The sequence below is a fragment of the Oenanthe melanoleuca genome, chromosome 3 (genome assembly GCF_029582105.1).
Source record: "Oenanthe melanoleuca isolate GR-GAL-2019-014 chromosome 3, OMel1.0, whole genome shotgun sequence".
In the NCBI taxonomy this organism is placed as follows: domain Eukaryota; kingdom Metazoa; phylum Chordata; class Aves; order Passeriformes; family Muscicapidae; genus Oenanthe; species Oenanthe melanoleuca.
Genome location: NC_079336.1, coordinates 63,826,190 through 63,852,729, shown reverse-complemented (window position 1 = coordinate 63,852,729; position 26,540 = coordinate 63,826,190). Strand labels below are relative to the sequence as shown.

Genomic DNA, 26,540 nt, shown 5'->3' with positions numbered 1-26,540 from the left:
AGGCTCTGTTAGTGCACAACCATTTCTTTTGAAGTTTTTATTGTTTCAGATCCAGTTCTAACACAAATTTCTCCTCAACATTACTGTCTCTTATTCAAGGTTATGTGCAGTCTGTGAGTAAGCATATGCCAATGGATACAGAACGAGTTGTCAATTACACGTTTTGTTGAAAAACAAGTGAAATAAAAATAGTACATTAGTAAATGTAGCTGAAACTACAGAACGATATCCCATATGTTACACTAGACTTTCACATACACCAGCAGGTTCCTCTAATCTAACAGGAATTAGATTAAGTGTATGGCAACGTGCTTGCTACTCAGTTCTATACAGAAACTATGGGTTTATGCACTTCCACTGACTTTCAAAGCAGAAAGACACACACACTGGCATAAATTTTTATTTCCTGTCTCATCTGCTCTTCATTTCACTTACCCTGTGATAATTCTTACATATATATTTTTAATATATCAGACAAATTGAGTGGTTAGGACAACAAAGTATTTAAGCACATGCCTGGCAACAGTACTAGTGTGTTTAAACCTTGGCATGCTTTTGCATGCTTTACTTAAGTCCTGATGACACAGGACAGTACTAGCAGTAAGACAAGTTAGTAGATAATACAGGATACCTTCATTTTTCGTTGCACAGGATTGCAAGTTCCTGTAGAAACTGTAGTTTTTATTCCACAGTGCATAAGCTGCAGTTTCTATACAACTACTCAAGCCTTGAGAGGATAGATATATCTTTTTAAATTTGGAAAAAGAGTAAATCACATGCTGTCCCCAGCATATCCAGAGGCCATGCTTTATCAGTGCATCACATCACAAAAGAAAAGAAGAGAAAAGGGTGGAAACTGGTCGGTGCTAAGGAGGAGTGGAGGCTTCAGCAATGATAGGGAGATTACCTGAAGTCTGTTTCAGAATTCAACATTCCTTATAAATTCACCCAGGATAACATCCTTATCATTGAAATTCCATGAGGGCTCCTATGACTGCAAAAGTGGATTTAACAGAATTACTTATATGTCAAAAATCTACCAATTCTCTGCACTCTTGAAAACAAACTCAAAATCTTAATGAAATTGTAATGCCAAAATCTGATTAATTTCTGATTTGAAGCAATGCTTCTTTCTTATGTTTCCCTGTCCTTGAAAAGTTCTCAATTCTAGCTTCTTGAAAATAATCCATGGTAAAAGGATATACTACAACAGCATCTGTTTTCATACCACATATAGCTTACTATGACTTTTGAAATGCCAAAACTTAAGCTTAAGTAAGGTGATAGAATAGATTTACCATGATCTTTAAACTTTTTAAACAGTAACTAATTTGCCTCCCAGTTCTCACCTTGAATCAGACACTATTAATTACATAAACTCAATTATTAGCTGTTCATATTAACACTTTTGTTTCCTCACTCCATCCTTCAGATCTAATTAGGCACCAACTCTTTACAGCACATTTTCCATTGAATGGATTCTCACAGCTCTTCTGCATCTGCCCACCCCCCCTTGAAACACCTGCAAGGATTCAAAATGCTGCTGCTGTTGTTTAGGTACTAAAATGTGAGGTTATCTCAGTAGATCACGCTTGCTCCAGTCCCTTTGCTGGCTATGCAAGATATCTGCTGTAAAAAGTGTTCTTCATGGTCTCTGCCTGTTTGCCACTAAATTAATCTGTTTTCTTTGCACGTCCTTGGCTTCTCTAGCATTGGCACACACGTGTCTTTTACACCATTCCCTTCTATCACTTTAAGTCTCAGTGTTAAAGGACAAAAAGACATTTTGAAGTTTACTGCAAAAAAAAAGTATTAGATGATCAGAACAAAAAAATGAACAAACTATTTGCTTTACTATCTTGAAAATCAGCTTCTTTGTATCTCTAAATATGACTGCAATCATTATTTTCAACAAAATTTAAAAATGAAATTTTTGGCTAGCACTCCATGTAAAATAGGATGAATTACAGAAAGAGCACTGCAGTTTTAGGGGCTGGCATGCAAGGCTAATTTGAGCCCGTTTCTCCTTCCCACTAATTTTCCCATCTCTCCAATTCCAGGTATACTACAAAGCAATAAATTTTGACATCTTCCACACTATGAAAAGGGAAAGTAAAAGTCTTCATCTAAAAAATTTTCCTCCAGAGTTGTCTTCTGCATATTTTGCACTTTGCATGGCCTCATGCAAAATATTTACCTTTTAGAGCTGTCTTACTATATACTGTCCTTCTCTCTGTAGGATCTGCTCCCATGGGGTTTTTTTCCACAGCTACGTACATAAGAGACATGATTTATGTGGTGGTCATGAAACACACAATGCACTGCTATTCCCAGGAAGAGAAAAATTAATCCCAAACCTACTCAGTCTTAAGATCATACCTCCAACCAGGATAGCCACTGGGTTTCACATCTGTCATACTGCTTTGAACTCTCATTGGTACTGCTGAGGAGCAGATCAGCACCTGAGCAGTAAAAACTGGGAAAAGTATGGTGTGATAGCCAGAAGAGAACAAGGCACAAAGCCCAAACACACAGGAGATTGCTTCAGAAGATGGCGTTCCTTGAGAGGAAACAGCTGGAGACAAAATCAGCAGCAGTGCAGTGCTGATGCATCCAAATTAGACTCGACATCACTCAGACTGCTGTGGTCTTCCAGTAGACAGCAAGGATTTTCCTACTTCTTGCAATAAACTAGCTCAGCACAGTGCTGAGTGACTCAGAGTTCATCCAGCAAAAGAGTCCTCTCTGCTATTTTCATGTGCTCTGGCTGCAAAGAGTCTGAACAAGGCCCTCCAGGATTTAGAAGCCTGAATGACCCAGGCTATGACATCACAGAAAGTAAAATGCAGCTATTACTTGTGCCAGTTCTACCCTGAATTGCCAAAAACACTTGTAACATGCCTCTTACAGTGCCCAAAGAAAAGAATGAGAATTATCTGTTAAAAGATAAAAAGAAGACCTCTTGGGCTATGAACCCAAGTGAAAAACCCAAACCCACCATAAACACAGCACAGTAACTACAGTGTTTTATCTATCACTTTCTGTGAATGGCACTACCAAAACAGCAAGAAGGACATATAGATAATAAAAAAATTAAGTTCCTCTTCTAGTTCTGCTACTGGCTTTCTGCATTAATTCAGGAAGTTACTTAAATCCTTTGCATCTCAGTATATTTGTCTGAAAATAAGAATTCTTACCTATTGTATTTCAGAGGTTTGTCAAAGCTGCTGACACACCTCAGAAAAGACAGAGGGAGGGGTAATTAACACATCACAGAGTACATCTCCTTTCCTTGGTGTCCTGCATTTGCAGGAGAGGAGAGAACTCTGCTACAGCAACCACCTCCTTGTCAAAACCAGCTTTGAAAGCCAGTGGTGAGGTGATTGCTGAGAAAGTAACCACAAAACACTCTGTGACTGTCTCCCACTCAGTACCACACAAACCTCTCTCCGTAATCTCAGAGATACGCACCCAATGTTTCTGCCTATGTATTTTCATTAGACTAGATTTTAATTAGATCTGGTCACTAAAAGCAGGGCTAGCTATCTCCAGTGGTCAGAGAAAGCAGAAAGAGACAACACAGACAGAAAGGAGTTGTTTTTCAACTAGCCCTTATGAAAGCAAAGTTGGCAAAAGCCCCAGCAAACAGATAAAGTCATGTAGAGCAGGTTAAACAGTTCACCCTGCCTGATGTAATTGCATGGCTACTCTCAGGTTCTTGATTTTTACAGTAAATAAATACTTCGAAAAAATAAACGGGGGAAAACAGAAGAGTACAACTGGTCTTTTAATAACATACTAAGTCCCTGAAAACTCATTTTTCTCGAATTTCCCTGCTTAATTAAAAGTGTATTGCCACATTGAGCTAACATCTCTTATAATTTTTAATCTATGCAGCAATTCATGATTTGCTCTTTCTCAGCTGTGTCTGCGATTCTGGAGACACTCATGAGCAGCCCTGTAGACTTCATGGACTATGACTACACTTCAAACACACAAAAACCTCAACTGAATTATCTAACCTAATTTTCATCCTCAAGCTTCCTGTGTTTTGAAAAAGAATAAATTAGTAATTGTGCTCTGAAAGCAGACTTTGAGGAGAACGTGTCAGCAGTTAGCACTGTGCCCCTAATTAAACCAATATATTTATGGTCTCCATAAATTCCCTCTGAAGCTATAATGTAATGCTTCTATATGTCAATTTCCTGGTATACACAAATGTTTTTAAATTATCAGCACTGCCTTGCTGACTGCTTAAGATAAGGCCCTCATCTAGCAATGCAAAGGAGACTTAGGCTCTGTCACACATTAATGAGAAATGGGAACCATGCACAGAGAGCTTTCTGTTCCCCCAGAAAAATCTCTCCTGACAGCATAAAAAATGTTACCTCTTGTATATTAAAGGGACAGCAACATGAATATACTTTTCTTTTCCTTCTTCTGACTTAGCACCTCTTAAAGAGCATGTCCTTAATTTTTGCTGCAACTCCTTCAAATGCTAATTTAGGTTCCCTTGGTTAAGTGCTGCTTTCTGCATTTGAGAGTGCAGAAAGCACATATGAATGAATGTCCTGAAATTTTCATCAAGTTCAGAGAACGAACATTGCTACAATTCAACACTTGCAAGTTTAATTTATTTTCTTGCAATTTTGAGAAAATTTGTTTTGTCAAATGAAAATCCAGAAGTGGTCCACAACAAACTGTCAAGAGAATGGGGAAACCAAAAGCAGCAAAACACCCTGCATGCCAAATACCAGGAATACCCACTTGTGTTGTTTCTCAGTGTCACTAAAGAGACATCATCTGTCATTATTCAAATCCAGTCAATTCCGCTGTTTCATCACAGGCTTGTTCCTTACCCAATCAAGAAAATCATCTTTGTCCGTAGATGCTACATGAAAGCCAAATACTTCCAAAACATTACTTAACATCTGAATACCTCTGTTAAACTATCTGTAAAATGGATATTTTAGCATTCAATGCACAGATACAAATCATGTATAACAATCTGTCTGCCTACACAGCAACACCACAGTACCAAGACAAAACTCCTATAAAGTCTGTCCTCTTCAGAGCAATCATAAACCACTTCCTTAAAATGTGTTTTCAGAAAGATACCTTGATGACAAAGGACAGAAGGTATGTTACATGACATGTCCTTACACTTCTAAAATGATTTTTACAGACAAATCAAATGAGCGCAGCAGAAATCTGCCTTCCTGCATGGTTTTAAACTTTTTATGGAGAACAGTATTTTCCAGAGGAAAGGAAGGGGGGCGTTGGCGGGGAAATATGAAAGTAATTTCAGCATGAGTTTGTGAATAGGGTATTCTTTCATATTAATGAAAACCAGATCATAAAATAGTCTGTGAGCTCAGAAATTGGCAGAAAATATATTAAAAATTCTATTAAATATACAAAACCACACATAATAGAAATTTATATGTATTTATGTATATAAATAATTACATAAAAACTGTATTAAAAACAATAAGAGTTTTCCCCATCATAAGCTATGTTCAGGATATTGCTTTTGAAACAATAAAAATAAGTCAAGATTCTAAAATGCAATTCCATAGAACAACAGAATGTCTGACAAGGGAAAACAAGTTACACAAATAATTTTGTATCAAAGCTATTACATAATGTAAATCTGTGCAATATAGTTTGTCATTTGATTTCAAAGTCATCAGGCACAGGAAGAATGCAACTGTGTTTCATTTTCAAACATCTCAGGAAATTTTCAAAGCATATACAAAACAGGAGGTATTAATATTACATAAAATTGGAAAAAAAAAACCAACCCACTTAATTTTACGGTCAGTTCTTTTGAAAGGAAGGTTGGGTAACAGTTATCTCACTGTCTGAGTTGATTTCTTAATTTTCAAGCAATAAATAAGGCCTTCAGGGTTCAAGATCAAGTAATTAATTACTAAATTTATGGAAGGCTCTACTTCAAAGATCAATAAATGATGACTGAAGAAGGCATTATGAATAAAACAACTATATAATACTAGTAACTTCACTTGAGAGGATGGCAAAATTTTCTACATAGCAAGTACATGCCAAATCAATCCATGTAATATAATTTGCATTGAACAAGCTATTTAGCATTTTGCACATGACCTCTGTGTTGAGACAGGTTAAGCTATCTTCCATTTTTGTGCAAGGTCACATGTAAATACAGGGTTTTCTTTGGACTCTCTACTGTCACTCTTACAGTCTGACCCTTTCCTGCAAATAACCACAGCGGCATTCTTTCCAAAAGGAGCTGAAAAAAACACCGCCATCAGTGAAGATGTGAGGGGACTGAGCAATTAAAAACACTTTCTTGCCAAAGCTAATGAAATCTGTATGAATATATACATATTGGCTCACACAAAAATATTAGATCAATAAATATATGCTTGGTCTCTGGTGAAAAATCAAATGAGAAAGGTGCACAGAAGAGACTGTTGCCTTCTTCCATTACCAAGAAGCACAGGGCTGGAAGGTACTGTCATTACCCATTAGAGAGAGAAAGATTGTTCTCATTTAAGGCTCCATTCTAAAGAAATGAACATGTCAATCCACCATCATTTCTAGGGAAATAACTGAAAAAGCAGGTTATTCTAGCCTAATGTTTGCGAATCACATTCTGCGTGATATGGAAAACTGAAAGGTACTTCATTTAAACAGAATTACCCAGACAAAGACATTCAGGGTAGGGAACATCTTGGGAGCTAACAGGTTGGCTAAAAAGGATACAGGGATTACAGTGAATCATAAGGAAAGCACAAGCCTTAGTGTCACGTTATTGTGTAAAGAACCACCACTGTATTACAGATACTATGAATGCTAAAACAGCTTGCCTGGGGAGACAGTGGAATGAACATGCTGGGACATTTAAAGACACGTCTGATCAACATCTCTTAAGCATGATAAGGACAGCTGAATCTATCTCGGGGCAAAGGAGGCACCAGGTGATTTCTCAAAATTATAAAACAAAGCCAGAGTAAATTCCATGAAATACAACAGTACTTCTAACAAAATAGGCTTGGTAACACACCTTCAACCACAACAAAAAAATTCAGATATGGTTGCATTTGTGTTTCACTTCTGGTATTTGCATTTCACACATAACTACAAAGAGAATTTCCACTCCTCCTTTTGAAATAACTGGAAATTTTATTCCAGAGCAGGTGCTGCAAACTTAATCTGGTGCAGCTGAGATGCAGACTGCTTATGGTGATGTCTAATCCAAAGCTGTAAGCATAGAAGTTAAATAAATACCTTTACTTTTCATTTAGTCTGTGTTTCAAGGGACATTTTACATGTGCACTACCCTCAACTCACTAGTCATCAAGGGATTGCAATTGCATAGATTTCTGATCTTTTCTATTCTTTCTATTGCTATTCTGCAGAAGTAGTATAGCTGGCTGCACAAAATCACTGCTCTCCAAGAGGTAACAACATCCAAACCAGGGAGACAAATACAAGAAAGAATAGGGACTGTAGAAGGATGGAAAAAAGTAGGGTGTAGGAGGTGCTCAAGGAAAACAAAATGAAGCGTGTGGGAGAAAAGGTGCTGTAAGGACTTTGAGTATTGAAGAGAGAAAATTTTGTGATGCTTTCAAAAGATGTATAGGTAGAGTAAAATGAGGAAGGCAGGAGGGCACAGGCTGAGCTGGGAATGGGATGAAAGGGGAAGATGATAGCAACTAGAACTGCCTTGAGAACAAACATGGTGTCATGGAAGGAGAGTCAGTAGAGAAAAAACATAGAGGGTCCTCCATAACTGTGTGTCTCCTGTAACAAGGCAACATCTGATCTCTCACTGAGGGCTAGACATGACTAATCTAGAACAATGCAGCTTCCTCTGGTATTTTATCCTCTATCTGCTCTGGGAAAGAGGCTGACAAATCCAGCACTGGTGATCAAAGCCTTTCATCTGCCACTTAGCTGCTCTGACACAGTGGTGGAAATAAAAGTCTTATGCTCAAACTCAGAGATAAATAATCCATAACATTCCTCATTGGGAAAATATCTTGCCACTCAACATAATTGCATTTGTGCTGATCTGAAGCTGCTGGTAAGAGAAAGGATACAAAGATTGATATGCCTGTGTTTCAAGAAATGCCTTTCGTTTTTGTAACCCTTTCCTGCAGGCTTATAAACTCTTGCTCAAAAGAATTGACCATGTTTTGAAGGTAATGAACCAGGATAAGAAACAGATCCGTGTTCTGTAAGCCTTGCTTACGTGTCCAGTCCTGAGATGAGCAACAGCAGGTAAGACCAGGATAAGCAGTGTGATTCATGCCAAGTAAAGTTAATTTTCTTAGTATGAAGCACAAGGTGACTTTCTGTACGCCCTTACTGTAGAGACTGAACTATACCATGGCCAGAGACACAGACAATCAATAGATCCCTTAAAAACTTCTAATAGGCCACTCTTAATAAAAGGAGCTATTAAAAATACTTGTGACTTGTGCTTGCTTACAAGAAGTCTTCATTTTGTTTTCATTCCACTGTTCAGACAGCTTAAAGATCAATTCATGTAAGACAGCCTTTTAAATTTCCAAATCTCCTTTGGTGTTTCTATTAGGTGTGAAATGAAAAAAATGTGCCATTTTCCTCCAGTTAAAAAGGTGAGGCAAAACACAACTCATTTTGTATCATTCCATTTTGGGTGGGTTTGGGCTATGAATAATAATCTATGTGCTACAGGGTCAGCGTTTCTGTGTTACAAATGTCATATTATGTAATTTATTGCCACAAGAGGATATGGAAAAGGAATTAGATAAACACTGCCACCAAATTTTTAGGATTTACTCATCGACAAAGTATCTCTCCCTGCAAGTAAATGAAGTTGCTAACTTTCAAGGTGCTCCTGAGGTAAGAGATCAATTACAAGGAATTGCATTAGCAGTAGGAACTAGAATGGCTAATGTATTGGATTAAATTCAGATTTTTTTTAAAGATGGGAACTGTTAGGCCTCAGTTCATGGCAAACTTGTGATCTCATACAGAAAATATTCCTGTTTTCAAGACTGATAGAGGGTGAAAAGGCTGTGGTCATAAAATGATAAAGGGAAATAGGTGCAACAGAAAATATAAAAAGAAACATGTCCCAGAGATCATGAAAAAAATTCAAGAACAATAACTTTTTGCAGTTTATAGATAGAGATTTGAAAAGTACTGTGATAATCTCTAAAGAAAGCTTTTACACTTGAAGAGTTGCTACTGTGCAACCAGAAATATCCTTTCAAAGGAATCATCTCAGAGTATGTCGACAATTATGAATTATAAAACTCAGTACTAGGAGGACCTCAAGATTCAACAGAGAAGAGTTAAAGAAGCCATTTATGTGAAAGGCTGAAAGGAAACAACAGGTAATCTGCTATAAACCCAATGCTGATGTCTTGCCCTAACTCTACCCCTTTTACTGTCAACAAAGGCCACTATAGAATAATGCTTGTTTTAGAAATGTAAATAGTTTAAATCAGAAGAATCTCAATGGATTACTAAGAAGAGAAAATCAATTGTGTCCGCACTATTTAGGGAAAACAATAATATTTCCTGTTGCATGTAGCATGGATATAGAGGAAAACACAGTGTGTTTCCCACCATACTTTGCTATGCTTTCCCTGAAAGCTACTTTTGGCAAAAAGCCCATCCCCCTTCTACTTCATTGCAGACCTCAGTTCCATATCACTCAGTCAGACAAAGTATCTTCCTGCTTTCTTCTCCATTTGCTGACTAAACTACGGTCAGGAAGGTATTTATATTTTTGTAATTTTAAAAAGCTAAAGAAATGCGTTTAGGATGCAAACCTTAGGGACACTCATGCCCTTCCACTGCTCCAAATGAAGCTATAATAAAGAAGATACCTTCTGTATTCTTAGGTTTTTCACTGAACTTCTGCAGTTCATTCTTAAATGTCAACGGTTTTAATTCCTTTTGTCGTTTTTGTGAAGCTGGACCAAGACAGGGCTAACTTCAATTTTATTCTTTTGTCCCTAGGTGTTTTCAGGTGCATAAAGCAATCTAAGAAAAAAAAACTGTTCAACTTTTCCATTACTTTGATTTTCAATTCTTTCATTTGTCTTCTCATTAGTTTCATATTAGAGCTTGCAAAGTTCCAGAGCAACCTATTGTAGTGGCAGTCAGAATCTTGACTGTGGCTCACCATTTCTCCTGCAGTACCTATAAAGAAAAGGTCAAAACTGCTATTCAAAATTCCCTCCTTTGGCCTTGTGCCTCAGCAAATCAAGTCTGCATTATGGCGAGTGACCATGACAGATAGACAGAAAAAGAGTGCACTGGAGAGTGAAGACATTTCTGGAAGAAGTGGCAACCATTCCAGCTCTAACTCTTAACAGATAAAAACATTTTTTTGTGCCTTAAAATGACCAGTTATGCTATGATACTGTGGTTTTTTTAGTTATTACTTATTATCATAAGACATGTTGCACTATTACAATATTCTGGTTCCATGCAGACAGTTCAGGGCTCACTCAAACACACGTATCTTGCTGCCTTGTGGCACTTTTCACCCTTTGCAGCCACAAGAGTGCATAATGTGTTCCTCTTTACTCCAGCTTAGTTTTCTAATGACCTACTCACCCAACCTTCTAACATTTCATTCCTTACCTGCATAAGCAAGCAATGACCAAACCTCCTCCTTTCCTCCTCTTGCACCTGACAAATGCAGTAAGAGTGCCAGCTCCTGGGGCACCTGCTCCTGACACTCTCAGACTCCTTTCTTACCTCACACTTTTTGCCTCAAAGTTGAGGCTCCTTCCTTGTGCACATATCACCTCCTGTGCCTCAAAAAAAAAACCCAAATCCAAATAAAACCTACAAGAGAGTAAAAAACGAAGCAGGAAGTTCTGAAGAAGACAAGTCCAAGTGCCAACAAAATTTACACCTTTCTTTCCTCTTAATGTCCTTTTCTACCTTCAGACCAAAATTTCAGCTAGAAAACTTGATGGCTACTTAGCTTCTGTAAAAACAGTTTATCTTAGCCAACATGTAAAATACTGAAAAGAATGTATTTAATTTTTTTATCTACATGTTTTTAACAACATGTGTTCCATGTCTAAATACACCCTGTCATTCAGAGATAGAAAGCTTTATGAGATACTTCATATTTCCATGTTACCAAATACAAGTGTAGAGTTGATGCAATTCTTTGTGTTACATCATTCCCACTGTTTAAATAAAATTTGAAGAACATCAACATTTCTTAGCAAATTAGGATGACTGCTACGAAACATCTGTATATCTTTCAGGAGCAAAGGTATGAGTTTACAGGTACCACCTGCAATTCAATAGCCACAAGAAAACTAATCCACTAAGGCTAAACATAATTCAGCTCAAAGGAGGAAAACCAAACAAAGTTATCAAGCACCTGAAAATGCTCATACAGCCTAGCATTAAGCTAGTCTTGCTGTTAACTTGAGAGGCTACTCAAAAAAAAAAAGAGATCAAGGGAGATAATTCTCCTGCTATTGTCTATCCTACAAACAAAACATTATCCAAACTAATTATGGAGTAAAAAACAGCAATCAAGAAAAATAAATTTGAATTTTGCTAGAGGGTCAGTAGCTTAGTTCCTTTTTAAAGCATCATTCTGATGTGAAGTAATCAAAATATATAAATAATTAAAAACATATGAATATAATTTTATTATTATTTATTTTATATATAAATGTAGAATATAAAAATAAAAAAGGTATCAAAAAACATTGGGTTAAGATTCACATTCCTACTCCATTCCTGTCGAACCATGCTTAAAATATTTAAATTTTTTAACCTGCAAGTGGAAAAGAAAAGATTCACTAACTTTGTGAAGATGCCTGCCTGGAAGATGAGACGTTGCTGTTCCCACTGCTACACCAGGAACTGTTTACATATGTAAACAGGGCTGATGAACAGATAAGCTTAAGACAGAATATTAAATTGCAGAGCACTGTGCTTCAAGATAAGAGTTCAAATTTCCTCAGGCAGAGGGAAGAACCAAAATTTGGTTTTCTACAGCAGGGGATCAAACCACCACCTCCTACTACTTTGCACATCATGCCCTTCATCTCACACTTTCCCACAGGTGTTCAAAATGAAGTATCTCATTTGGGGTTTAACAAGAGCATTTTTTTCAGTCATCACCAATTGACATCATGCCAATGAAATAAGAAATCTTCCACAGCACTTCTGCATTTCTATTTTCCCTGCCATATGTCAGAGAATTATTTCAAGTAGAGGCAGGAGATTAGCTCGGTTGGTTAAAGCCTGGTGCCAGAAAAAACCAACCCATCAAGGTGGTGGGATCAATGCCTTTATGGACTCTTCACTTAAGAGTTGGACTTGATGATCCTTGTTGATCTCTTCCAACTCAGAAGACTGTGATTCTGGGATCTGTGGACATGCCAAGACAGAAAGCTGTGAGAAACCCGAACTGTGTGCCCCTGGAAAGGGAAGGGGAGATGGACTTCTTTCAAATACTGTTCATCAGCCTATTTTGTCTTAAAGAAAGCTTACAGATTCTGATTTTTCTTTTACTTCCTTTTTTATCTTCCTATTTATCTGTATGTCTTATGAATAAAGCCTTATATGATGAAAAGCTTGTCTATTTTTCCACTTCTATAACCATTGATTCATTATGACTCCGATTATCTTTACAGCCTTAAATGCACCCAGGTACACAATTCTACTGCCACTAGTTTCATGTGAATTGTAAACCAAATAATTGTAACTGTGGTCTTATCAGGAACTTAACAGCAACAGGCAAAAGACACTGACAAACAAAAAATTGTATGTGTTTCATAATGAGCTTATGAATTCCAAATTTTGCTAATCATTTCAAGTCTTTCTTCTTTCATTAGTTTCTAATCCATGACTGATTTTATTCATCATGCCCACAAGCAATGCAAGAAGTTAATCCCTCTGATAAGGAACTGAAATGGAATTCTTTTGAACATATTACCTGTTCATTTTCATATGTATGTTTTTACAGAATTATTGCCTTTCCCAACTCTATTTGCTTGAACAACCAAAGAAGCCTTAGAATCAGGGAAAATCTGGATGTAGTAATCCCAGATTATTTTGTTCCCTTATGTAAAATAAAGCTGCAATCCATTTCCCCATTGGGGAAAACTTTAAAATATAAATATGACATATGGGAGTCAGGGAGTGGGACTTCCAGCTGATAGCAATTCCTTTTCATTATTTTGTGGAAAACAAATTGATCATTTACCAAAGAAATCATGTCTCTTCAACTGCTTGAGTTCTCCTTCAAACACAAAATTCACAGAGCATCTTGTTTGAAATGGAGCATTTCTCTGTGTGCTTCACTGAGCGACACTGCTGAAACAGGAAACCTACACAACACTGAAAGAAGATAAAGCACGGAAAGATCAAAGGAGAGTAGCTGTGGAGCATCTACAGAATCTAGACCATGAAGAGCAGGGACCAGGCCATCAGAAAAGAAAAAAAAAGCAATCAGTCCCTTTGAATTCACAGATGGAGCTCTGCCTTCCTCTGGGCATCTTTGTTAGAAGAGTGTCCTTCTGCTGCAGAGAAACAGACATTCCAAACCACATCCAGATGTGCACCACTACTCACGATGTGTTTCTCATTCTCCTCACAACATGGTCTTGATCTATAATTGATTAAGACCTGTTTGTTTTCCTAAATGATCTGCAAGGCTGTTATGGTTCTTACAAGTAAGATTTTTCAACTAACCTCAAGACATCTGTCTTGCGCAATATCCTTACTATTCCTCGAGGACACACAGTGGTGTTTCCCTACTCGGGGACTTAGAAGAAGCAGGAGCAAGTGCTACAATTAGTTGATATTTGAAGTTGCTGCCCGTTGTCTTCAACACACATAGATGGATTGGTGAGCAGTGGCTGGGGAACCACAGAAGGAGAGCACAGAGAGGCTGCCTGGGGAGGCAAGCTGACACTACGAAAAGACTGAGAAGAATAATCTTAATAGAAGACATTACATCTTTTAGGTTCATTCCTCTGTTGGTTTAGCTGCAATCACATTACAAAAGTCTGACACTTCTAACACAGCCAATACACATTGCTGTCCTTCCCAGAGTAATGCCACTCAGTTGGGTATCTTGGAAATATGTGAATGGCAAGTCGGGCCGCACATCACAGAAACTGTTCAACACAGAGTTTGGTTGGTTTGAGTTGATTTTGTTTGTTAGTTTTGGTTTTTCTGGTTGTTAGGTTGGCTTTTTTTTTTCCCTCAGAGATGCACCTTAAACGGAAATTTGATTTGCTCTCTTTTTAAACAATTGTATCCATTGCAATGAAATTTACCAGCATGATTTCCAGTTTTGCTGTCACTTTTAAATTCTAAGGGAAGAAAGGAAAAAAAAAATACACAAAGGGAGCTAAAGTTAGTTAATCAATTACTCCTTCCCTCTAGTCCTCAGGCTCCAGTGAGATTAAATCACAGCATTAATACAAATCTAGTCTGGCAGTTTCACCAGATCTGTGCATTTCTGGCGAGCACAGTAAGAGCATGGTAAGGATATATTCAAGTGATCTAAGGCACAAAGTAAAATTCCTGCTCCACATAAAGGGGCAAGAAAATTATTACAAATGATGTTAGAAGATTAAGAATACCTAGAAAAACACTTATTAAGCTAAAGAGAATTTCTCCCCTTCACAACTACCAGTCAGACTGCCAGAAGTGAGGTATCCTTTCTATTTATAATGAATATTATTTTGTTTATAACAGTATTGCCAACTCAGAAAAAAAACAAACAAAAACCAATTATCTTTGACAACCTATTTTTCCTGCAACACTGACATTATCAAAAATACTTCACAAGACCAGAAGTGTTAAACAGAAGATCCTTCTCCAAAAAGCAAGGATCCTCCAAAAGTATGAAAGGAAGATACGGTCACCCAAACCATCACAGCTGCAAAGTCTGCTGAGTCTCCAGCCTATAAATGAACAGATTTTGCCTAAGGGATTATTCATAAATAGCCTTCCAACAAAAACAGTGGTGAGACTGCAGGACATCATTAGCTTGCAGAAAGTGGAGAGATTTTTACTTAGTCTGCTAGCTTTAAGTGAACTAAGAACTGTTTAAGTATGGTATTCACTTTGCTGCATACAGAACAAGCCTTGCTTTGTTTTCATGTTTAATGCTAGCTCTATATTTAAATGCCTTTGCTGCCTTGGTGTTTGATATGAGACACTAAAAATAGCCTGTCTGTTCCAGAATTTCCATTGTGTCTACCTTTGAAAAGCTCCATTAATGATGAAAATGTTGCTATGAACTTAACTTATGAAGATAAAACACTGAGAGACTGAGACTGTACACACAGTAAATCTCCATTAAATATTTTCTATGTGAATCTACTTTATATACCTCATACTCAGGCTAAATATCCCCTAGTTCAATCTATACTGAGGGAAAAAAAGTCCACAACAATGTTTGAACGTCCATACTTTTTACTTTTCCTGCGTCTGTCCAATCAGGCCTGCAAACTTTAAAAAAATTACGAAATCTTATCTCTGTCCTCTCCAGTTTTGCTTTTTTTTTTCCCTGTGCTGCAGATACCTTTTTAATTAAACTCAGATGTTGTTTATACTTTGGAGGGCCTCTTGCAGCCAGCAAGACAAAACAAAATAGTGGGATCCTATTCCAGTGAGATACAGAAGTGTCCTCTCAGGACAGATGGTAACAGCAGCCATTACTGAATTTGCAAAGCAGAGGTGATCATTTCATAGCAGGAATAAGCAGTCTATTCTAGGATCCTGAAATATTAATGTAAGATATGAAGAATGGTGTACATTAATGACTAGTGTCAGTTATAGAATAGACACTATCCACACACACGTTCAACATCCCAACTCCAGCTTCGGTGGCTAACTCCCTTGAAGGTTTTAAATATACATCAAACACTGACTGCAAATGTTTTGGGTGTTTTAGTATGCTTCAGCAAAGGCTGGCTAGTTTCTCAAATAGCCTGATGCTACTGCCAACCAGTAGTACTATAGCAGACAAATGCACCTCTAAAGAGGAAAAATCATTATTACTTTATTACTCAAATTGATAATTACTCCACTTTTGCACCACTTTTTCTTGCTGGACATACCATTTATATGTGATGACCTTACACGAGATGGTCAACTCCATCTGTAATCAAACAACTGGTTGTTGAGCATCTTTTAAAACCATGTACAGACAAGACATAGGAAGACTACATGGATGTTGGAAGTAGGACGAGAAACTTATGATGGTTTTATGTTAATTTCTATTTTCCAGATTTGCCTGTGTACATGTGCAGGTACTGTAAAAACACATGGGATTAGGCAAGGTAATTTTTCCAAATACATGCATTGTACTTTACCACAGTGTACAGAGAGACATTCTGAACACTTCCCCTTCTACACAATGAAATTAATTGTATGAATGTGGAAAAAAGCACACTACTGTGCCATTTAGCTTTTCAGTGGCATTAATTTTATATAATTTGCAAGACAAAACATGGCTTCAACTTCTCAGTGCCCCAACTGCAGCTGTCAAAGTCCATCAGAAAACCTCAAGCCGTTCTTTGACTTCAAGATCATCAGCTAGAATACAGACCTGGGCAGCAGCAGTTAGCTGGCCACTGTCAGTGATAGATGAGACAACAGAATGCAGCTTGCTCTTTCACAGCTAAGTCAATGCTTGCCCTGCTGACAGGCAAGGCAAAGCTGCTTTTGTCAGTGAGCCAGGCAGGTATCACCCCAGAGACATAAACAGGCAGGTTATCAAATGGTTTGAAACATATCTTGAAGATCATCTAGTCCCAACCTCACTGCAATAGGGTTGTTCAAAGGTCACCTGACCTGACTTTAAATACTTCCAGGGATGGGACACCCACAACTTCTCTGTTCCAGTGTCTCACCCCTATCACTACATGTCCTTGTAAAAAGTGCCTCTCCAGTTCTCTTGTAGCCCCCTTTAGCTACTGCAGTGAGGTCCCCCTGGAGCCTTTTCTTCTCCAGGCTGAAGGAACCCAGTTCTCACATCTTTCCTGTGCTGGGGACCACAGAACTGGATGCAGAGCAGAGTAGAAGGGAAGAATCACCTCCCTTGACCTGCTGGCCACACTCCTTTTGATGTAGCACATGATCTGGTTGGCTTTCTGGGCTGTGAGCACACACTGCAAGTCAAGTCAAGTTCTTCATCCACCAACACCCCTAAGACTTTAACCCAGGGCTGGCCTTCATTCATTCTCCTTACAGCCTGTACCTGTGCTCAGGATTGCCCCAACCCATGTGCTGGACCTTGCCCTTGGCCTTTTTGAAAGTCATGAGGCTTCAGAGGCCCATGTCTCAAGCCTGTCCAGGTCCCTCTGGGTGACATCCCTTCCCTCCAGCATGTTGACCACTCCACCCAGCTTGGAATCATCAGCAAACTTACTGAGGGTGCACTTGATCCCAACTCTCCCTGTCACCAGCAAAGATGTTAAACAGCAGCAATCTAAATAGTGATCCCTAAGGAACACCACTCGTCACTGATCTCCATTTGGATATTGAGTCATTGGAGTGTGGCCATCCAGACAACTCCTTATACACCTGAGTGGTTCATCCATCTAATTCACATCTCTCCAATTCAAAGACAAAGGATGTCACGTGAACAGTTAGAAAACACCATCCTCACAGAATCACTTCTCTGGCCATAACTGTATTTTAGCAGATGTCCACCTCAATACCACCAGTTATACATTCATTATGGGCCTGAAAATCCACTATATCTACTCCACCTGCAGTTTTTCCTCAGCCAAAAGCCCACATGGTGTACAGGAATAGGCCAAATGCTAGGAAATGTGGGCAACTCCCATGCTGTTCACAAACATTAGTGTCCAAATCCAAGCACATTCTCCATTACAAAAACATAGGCAAAATTCCAATCACAGAAAGCAGTTATCGTGTTTAGGGACAACTAACAATCCTTGACAGCATTACCATTTGGAAAAATATTCTGGGTTCAGCTCCATCTGCACCCACTGTTTTGTTACAAGATATGCTGCTTTCCCAAACAATTTTACCAAGTGATTTTTTTAAAAATTCAACTTCAGAGCAGGATATCTAGACTGAAATGGTCATGTTCTGATAGGAAAGGCTGGAGAGCTGATTAGAAAGTACAATATGCAATCAAGATATCAACACTTGCACCCAAACAGCTTATAATTATTTCAAAGGGTACAGAAGCAACAATAAACAGTTCATATTTCTGTCCTTCCACTGGACATGCTACAAAGGGCAATCTGGGCGAGCCGGTGCTAAATACATGCTCCTGCCAAAGCTCTGCCAGCTCAGGCATGTCTTTGTTATTACACAGCTCCTCCTGACAGGGCCTCTGTGCAGGGCTTAGAGGACACTTTGACTCCTGGGGTGACCTGCTCTTTCTCTTGTGCAGAGCATTCAGTGAAAGCAGCAACCTAACCTTGGCCTTTTATGTTTCTGCTAAGTATTTTATGCACTCAATACTGCATTTTCATATGGATTCAGTAACCATCACTCCAGCAAGCCCCTGAAAATCTTCAATAATACTCCATGCATGTCAGCTCTGCTGTGTCCACTTCACTAAAGAGAGGGAGAAGACCATTGGGGAGGGAAGGAAGAACTGATTTACTGCCCAGCTCCAGCTCTGGCAGAGCCCCACGGCTGGGAAGAGAGGGTGCAGAGACAGCACTGCCCTCTTCATCCCTGCTAGAAGAGCAGTGTATGGCAAAGCAAGGTCAGGCTAGACTAACAGACCAACAATACTGGTACACAGTAATTTTGGAGCCACATATATTTGCTATCTGGTACAGTTTTTTTTGTTTTGCTATCGTAACACATCTGGGATGTGCATTAGGGATTTCCCCCAGCATTACTTCCCATTCACTATCCCCAAACATCTGTCAATGCGCTACCTTTCCTCAAGGTGTATAGAGAGTAGAAACACCACAACAAGTGACTCATTCTTCTGTTCATCACAGTAAAATCACATTCTGGTCTACGTGGCCATTTCCCCCTCCCTGAGTAGCTAAGTCAAGCCTGTCTGTTTATTGATGAGAGCAAGTTTCAGCTCCAGTCAGCACTGTCTGGATGTGGCTGTTGGGCAAGTGAGCTAGTATCTATAGTCACATATGCTATCAGCAGAATGGCTATCTTATGTCTAGAAACTGTATTATAGAGTGACAGATGTAGCAAAAATGAAGCCCTAATTTGATTTTCAACTGTCTCCTCTCTGACCTGACAGTTCAAAAAGTCATCACTACACCACTAGAGTAAGCAAGCTCAGTATCAGAGGCACTGAAGAGAAATCTCCAGGCTGTTTTTCACACAGCCACTTTCTCTGACTATATAGCTTCTCTGGAGTAGAATGAATCACTCGATGGTCTGTCTTTGGTTAGCTCACATCTATTTGAACCAGCGTGAAGATCCGCACCTTTGATGTGAGTTAATTAAGCTCACATGGCTTTCTCCAGCCTGGTTTCTGCAGCTTCGGAAGCAAAGGGAGCCAAATTAGGCCCATCTGTCTAAATGGAAGGGGTCCTCTCCCGCCATAAGGCACACTCCATTACCCAGGACAGGAGCTGCCTTCCAAGAGCACCAAGAAAACGGGTTTCACTGCTGCAAACAGCTACTGAGAATACCAGGCATGGGTGTTTTCATGAGCACCACAGTTCTGTGCCATCACCTTCCCTGCACAGAAGCCCCAAGAGTCTGTCCAAAAAAGAATTTCCTGCAATAGCCTTTTGTTTAACCCTTGGAACTTCTTGGCAGCAATAGTCCAGCAAAAAATTTGCTTTTTTTTCTATTTAAAAATAGAGAAGGAACTAACAAACCTCAGTGGGGCAGAGGATGATTCCCTGCCTGATTCTGCAGCCATTAATTGTTTAACTGAAGTTTGTAGTCTTGACAGACTCTGAAAGCCTCTCAGTTGGTATCTCAAAAAGAAAGAAAGTAGCCTTAAATAATCCACGTCATCAGGTACAGCTGTTACCAAGGCACTCTCAAGGACTTGTACCTGTGCCTGGCAAGAAGAGTTGGGAGATTCAGCTGTCAGAAAAGACAGTTTCAAAAAGATCTACTGGTATCTGTGGGGAGTTTACCAAAAAGGTGTGTGGCATGAGAACAATAGGCAACAGGTATAAATTGCCATGGGGAGGATCTCACAGAATATTATTTAAAAATAGAAGCTTGCTTTGAAGATAGCAAAGCAGTATTAACAGCTTTCTCAGAGACGGTACAACACCTGCATCCCTGGAGGTCTTCAAACTCAGTCAGATAAAACCCTGAGCAACCTGGTTTGAATTCAGAGTTGACATTGCCTCGAGCTGAATGCCGGATTAGGGACCTCCTGAGATCCCTTCCATGCTGACCCTGTATCACCTGTTACAGGTACTACAACGCATAAAATAATGGAAAGGGGTTCACAGAACTGTGGACATTTGGGAGCCTGGAACCAGTATTTGCACCCAGGACTTTTGAGAAGCACCTCTCTACAGTTTATACAGTGCAATTGAAAACCCGCACAGTTTGATTGTGCTCACACTGAGAGCATCTTGGAGCAAGGAAACAATGCTTTCATCAGACAGGATCTTGCCTCCGACAGTTGAGGATTGCAACCAAATGTATGCAAGCAAGAAGTACTCTAATTAAAGAAGAAATAAGAAATGCAGACTCCAAGGCTTAATGAATCATATAAAATACCTAAAAAAAAACCTAATCCAGCTAATTCCAAGTGTTTAATTGAGTTGGCTGAAACGTTTGCATGCGTGAACACAATCACGTAGTTATTTCCCTGGGTAGAATTCTTCAAGCTGTAATATTGATTCTTCATCTGGAGCATGAATGGCAATTATTTGTTAATAAAGTTGTAACTTTATTACATACCAAATCAAGGTCTTGAGAAACCCTCCGCTTGCGCAGCTCTTCCATCCTCTCACACACATCTGTGAAGCAGGTGTTATAGTAGTCTGCATACTGCTGTGCCAGATCATCAATATTTCCCAGTGACCCGTCCTGCAGGGAAGACAAAGGAAACAGGTTAATCAATTTTAAAATCCTAATTTAAAGATAGCACCACAACTATGAAGGCAATTCCTCCCTGCTGCACATCGTGCTCAGGTCATCTTCTCCATCCCTATCTGAGAGCACATGAACAGCAAGAACAGTTGGGAACTGCAGTACCAGAACAGCTCCTCACAATCAGGTGGGACTTTGTTAATTCCTGCAGAGAGAAAGAAGGCAGGAACAACAATGCACAGCAGTGGAACAACACATCTCCAGGCACTATCTACCCCAATTCCCTTCCACCAGCATATACTCGTATTGCATCTGCTTCTTCCAAGCAGCAGCTTGCTCTTCCAAGAACCATTCATTACACACATTTCACTGACCTCACCAAGAGTAGCCCTGCTTTGTGACAATGACTATCTGCAACTAAAACCATTACATTTCTTGCCAATACACCAAATCAGCCAGACTGCAAACAATGACACCCACAAAGATGCTCTGCCAGTTGGTCTTTTAAGATGTACTGGAGGTGGCAACGTGGTTTGCTGAGACCCAAATGTCTGCTTTGCAGGGCAGGATTGCTACACTGCTAATAAAATGGCTATAGCCAGAAATCTAATTGTAATAATCTGTTAATTACAGTCCAAATTCATACTTTTAAAATTATTAATTAAGAAAATAAGACCAAAACAATATAAGGGCTGAATTTTAAGTGTCATGATAAAACCTTTCCAAACACTGGATATGTATGCTGCACCTATGAAGTGAGGGGGTGAGCAGGTACAATATGTACACACTTAAGATAGGTCCAAAAGATGGGATGGTGTAATCTTGTGTCCCTGTTTGTCTGATTTATGAATGAGCATGTATGTTACTGTGTGCATTCTTTAGAAGGCAACAACCTGCTCTCTGTGCCTATCCTGACAGAAGGACAAGAATACATTGCAGATTATTATTTCATTGCCGCTGCTAAGAGATGCACACACATAAACATAAAATTATGTTATGATTATTAAGAGAAAGCTAAGCAATAGAGAAAAAATGTAAAAGTAATTATGCTAATAATAGACATAAATTGCAAAGTTGAGTTATAGCATATGAGCTAGGAGGAACTCTTAATTAGTAACCACACCTTACTGAAGCTGTTGTTACTTGGAAATAAGCACGTGGTTCCACTCTCAGGGTTCTGGACTATGCTGAAGAGGAAGTCTGCTCTAATGAAGTATCACTTCCAGAGAATTGGAAAAAACATTCTAGTTTCAATAAAAGTGAAAGCCTATTAAATCTCAGAGCCTGTGAAAACTACTCTCTACTCTTTAAAAGTGTAATTCCACAGGCAGGACAGTTATCTCCTGAAACCTCTGCAGATTCCCCAGAAAATTCTGCAGACCTCACACTGCCAAAATTTAGAGCAGCTTGCATTTTCTCAACACTAGTGTGCTCAGTACAGGTGGAAAACAATTGTCCCTTGTTGGAGCAGCAGAAGCAAAGTAACTACTCTAGATATATATATATATATATAGACAAACACACTTTCTCCCCTGTCCCCATACTAATGTATTTTTTTTACTGTAGTTCCTATCTCTCAACCTGCCAAAGGTCTCACACGGGAGATGTTTCAAACATTAAAAGATTGGGGTCCTTATACAAATTCACTTCTGGAAATTCAGACTTTCCAGAGCTTTGGACAAACAACTTCCTGTGCAACCAAGCAAATGTATAGTTTACACTACATGGGGAAAAAGCCAGCACCGCAGTGTTACCCTTTCTACAGGAACCCCCTGCTACCTGCTCACAGAGGAAACCTATGTCTTCCTCCAACCATCTCCATGATATCCATCACTTCCCAACAAGCTGGGGAAAAATCCTGGACTCTTTGCCTGTGCCACAAGTTCCACAAATTTTCCTGTGCCACCGGACACCCCTCTGGTGGCTGAGGGTGTGCTTTCTGGTCCCACATGGACTATGTGCTGCTTTCAGTGTTTAAACGCTTAATAGGAATAACCAGGGCTGCAGTGCTGGGGAAAAAAATGAACACCAAACTGAAAAAGCAACGCCAAAACTTAACTTTTATTTGTTCACTTTTTTGGGCAGTAGAAGAACCTATATGACCTACAGAAGATGACATGACATCTGAATCCCAGCTACTCAATCATAACAAACATGCCTCTCTACGGGTTATCAAAAATTCCCACTCTGGAGATACTTCCCCAGCCAGTCTGTTTATTCCTTGATAAGCTTTGTTAGTTAAGAATATTGAGGGTGGAAACAGTAATGATAGAAGAGCAACACAGGGAATTATCATTTTACTATAACCATATGAAAACTGCCTATCAGCCCATCTCCTCTCACACTTCTGGAAACCTACATTCCATAAAGTTAACCTGCTCCAAAATGCGCATAACTTTCTAACTTGTGAAGGTAATTCATGACTTTGAAATTGCCTGAAATACTCCAAATCCAAACATATCACATGAACTTTAGCTTAGCTGAGAGCCAGACAGAGCTGAGGATCTCAGCAGGCTCCAGTGCTCCTCCCCACACCTCCTCAGACACATGGTCATGGACCATTTGCAGGATAGCAATGGCACTGCCAGCGGATCAAACACAGCTCAACAAGTGCTCATTTTTCACTTGTGCTGGCGTGCAGTTCACTGTGCTCTTTTTAGAGGTATCCTCCACAAGGCTGAGGGCTTTTGACTGTCCCTGGAACAAAATTAGCTCGATTGCAGCACCCCAATTAAAGCTGGCAGAATGTGGGTGGCCCCACTGGCAGCCAGCAAAGAGAGGCCCATTCACAAGTGACCCTGTCCACCAGTGCTGCCATGGCCAGAGGAGCTGAACTGCAGGCATCAGCCTGCCTGCCTGACAGCAGGGTTTGCTGCCAGTGTTCAGGGCTTGCAGGAGGGGGCTATTCTGCAAAGGAAAATAAGCTTAATGCCCAGAAAAAGATGAAGGAACAGAAAAAATCCCACAAGATCTCAGAGAGGAGAACAGACAGCTGACACACATACTTGTTACAGCCCTGCCACATGCTTTTGCTGGGTTACCCCACTGAGGGCAGCTACAGCTTTATGAGGTTGCCATTCTGCATGCACCCTCCTCATGAGATGTGGACAGCTTTGGGGTTTGAAGCCCCATAGCTTCAAAATTAGAATAAACCACAAACATTTGCTTTTGCATCTCAACTTGCCAGAAAGGTGCAGTGCAAAATGCCGATTGAAGGATCCGCGCCTGTGGCCAAGAGCTACTTTTGTGAGTTTATGCATGCAGACAATGCAGAGAGCATTGGTTTTGTTAGAAGAATATGGATACATCAATCAACCCACACCAAAGACAGCAAGCATCTCACAACCCGCAGCATCCGCTCATGTTTCATGTAAGTAAATGTCATACTTTAACAAATGATATATATTTGATTTATATGGCCTCAAATTTGATCCCTAGACAGAGTTATCTCCATCATCCTCCTTTACTCTTCAAGCATTACTAAAAGCATAGCAAAACTTGGAAAAGAGAAGATGCTTCATTCTTCTACTGCACAAATAATGGCCAAGACCTACTTTAGATATCATCAAACCACAAGTGTAACTCATCTAAAGAACCATGACATTTTGCCTATTCCTTAAATTGACCCCCCCAATGTCTCCAAAGAATTCTGAACTGTCTCACACAAAATCACCAGCACTGCGCTTTGCAATTCTTAGAGTATTTAAAAAATATTTATATGCAAAATATTAGCTCCAGTTTGAGAAGTCATGCATTTCCTTACAAACAGAGTCAAAGGAATAGTCTGAAAACTTTTAAAAAATCTCTAGAATTATTAATAGAACACTAAAAGAATAAATATCAATATTTTAAAAATATTTCACTCTGATGCCCTAGGAGTAAGACCCAGTGGTAATTTTCATAGGTTTAGACAAATGTGGAGTGCCATTTTAGTTTCACAGGCAGGAAAAAGCATATAGTTATTTGATACAAAAAAACTAAGCCAATGTAATTTATAATAAGCCTTCAATCATCATGTGCCACTATGTCCCATTTTGATACAGATGGGCTGCATATTTGAGACATCTTATGTGAGCAATGAAAAAATGTATAGCTTTCAGATTTGTTCTTACTGATAAATCTGTAATTCAGACGCCTCTGAAATGCTCTGAACTGTCAGCAACATTTTTAAAACCAAAACCTCATAATAAACTCTCTCATTTTGTTACAAATTTATCAGTTAAAAAAACCAATAATATGAAGAGTGCTTTACACCAATTGTGTTTATTACATCCAAACTGCAATGTTCCTGCTGTAAAATCTCACAGATTTTCTCTAGTGGAAAAAAATTGTGTGCAAAACAAATATTGAGCATGAAAACCATTCCCCAGAGACTTTACTAGTAAAAATTTACAAAGTTTCCCTTAAGATTTCACTACTGCACAGACCCTTCCACAAAATAGTTTGATAGCCAGGAAAGTACACAACCCAATATTCATAAAGGGTTAAATGTAAAATGAAGATTTAACAATCTAATGAAAACAGAAGTTATCTCAGATATCTATTTTCAGTTGTGTTCCTAAATTTCCATTTTTTAATGTATGCATGCAACATTTTTGGCATCATAAAACACAGAGCAAACTGATGAATTGCCCTGAAATTCCCAGAGAATTAGTTCTAATATGCATGTGAATACCAAAGGAATCCATTGGGATTCCTCTTAATGGAGTGACTACAAAGAAAAGTTGGAATGATTTGGCACTTATTATAAAGTTAGAATTTATCGGTCACTGCACATCAGTTAGTTTAACGCCTTGGCAGAATCCTTTGTAACTGACATCTGAAAGTGTAAAAGAAAAAAATGTTTTGCTAGAGAGCTCTACTGGCGGTAAAATTAAGTAAAAATACATTCATATTTTAGTAGTATAATAAAAGAAAAACACTAATAGCTAAGGAGGAATAACAGACTTTGCTAAGTAACAAATATATTTGATAAACGTGCATGTATACCTAAATATTAGCCACTAGCAGAGCATGCATACTTTCTGCATAAATTTCTATGCAGCATCTTCCAAAAATACAACTATTTTACTCTGTACTTTTCTGTCTCAGAATCTGAAAAATGTGTTACAAAACTGCATATTCCAGTATAGCCTCCTCCTATTTTGTCAGATATTGAAAAGAAAGAGGTCTTGTCTACTGCATATATGTGCTCATTCTCCCAGACCCTGGGTGAAATTCACATAAACTGCATGAATCTCAGAAATGTAAAAAGATGTGGATGCTACAAGCCTGTTTGTTCAGAGAGACAGATGGGTCTCCATCTGCACATGGCAATGCAGGTTACAGCATACAATGCAACTATATGAGTTTAAAACTTAAAAGCCACTGCAGCTATGGCCACAGCACATGCATAATCTGGGATTTTAGGAATAGGTCACAAACTGAAAGACAATCTGACTTTTTTTCTTATTAAAGTATAAATCAACGTGGAAACAGCACTGGCAAAGGGAAGGTGCTCTTTCACAACACACAGCAATCAT

General features: G+C 39.0%; 1 protein-coding gene across 4 annotated transcripts in view; it reads right to left on the bottom strand.

Moving 5' to 3' along the window:
* LOC130250733 (SAM and SH3 domain-containing protein 1-like) overlaps positions 1-26,540 on the bottom strand; it is a 521,685-nt gene that overhangs the window by 76,489 nt on the left and 418,656 nt on the right. For all 4 annotated transcript variants that reach the window (XM_056486743.1, XM_056486745.1, XM_056486746.1 and 1 more), the window contains exon 2: positions 20,887-21,015. In XM_056486743.1, the coding sequence (XP_056342718.1) occupies positions 20,887-21,015 (129 nt within the window). The remainder of the gene's footprint in view (positions 1-20,886; positions 21,016-26,540) is intronic.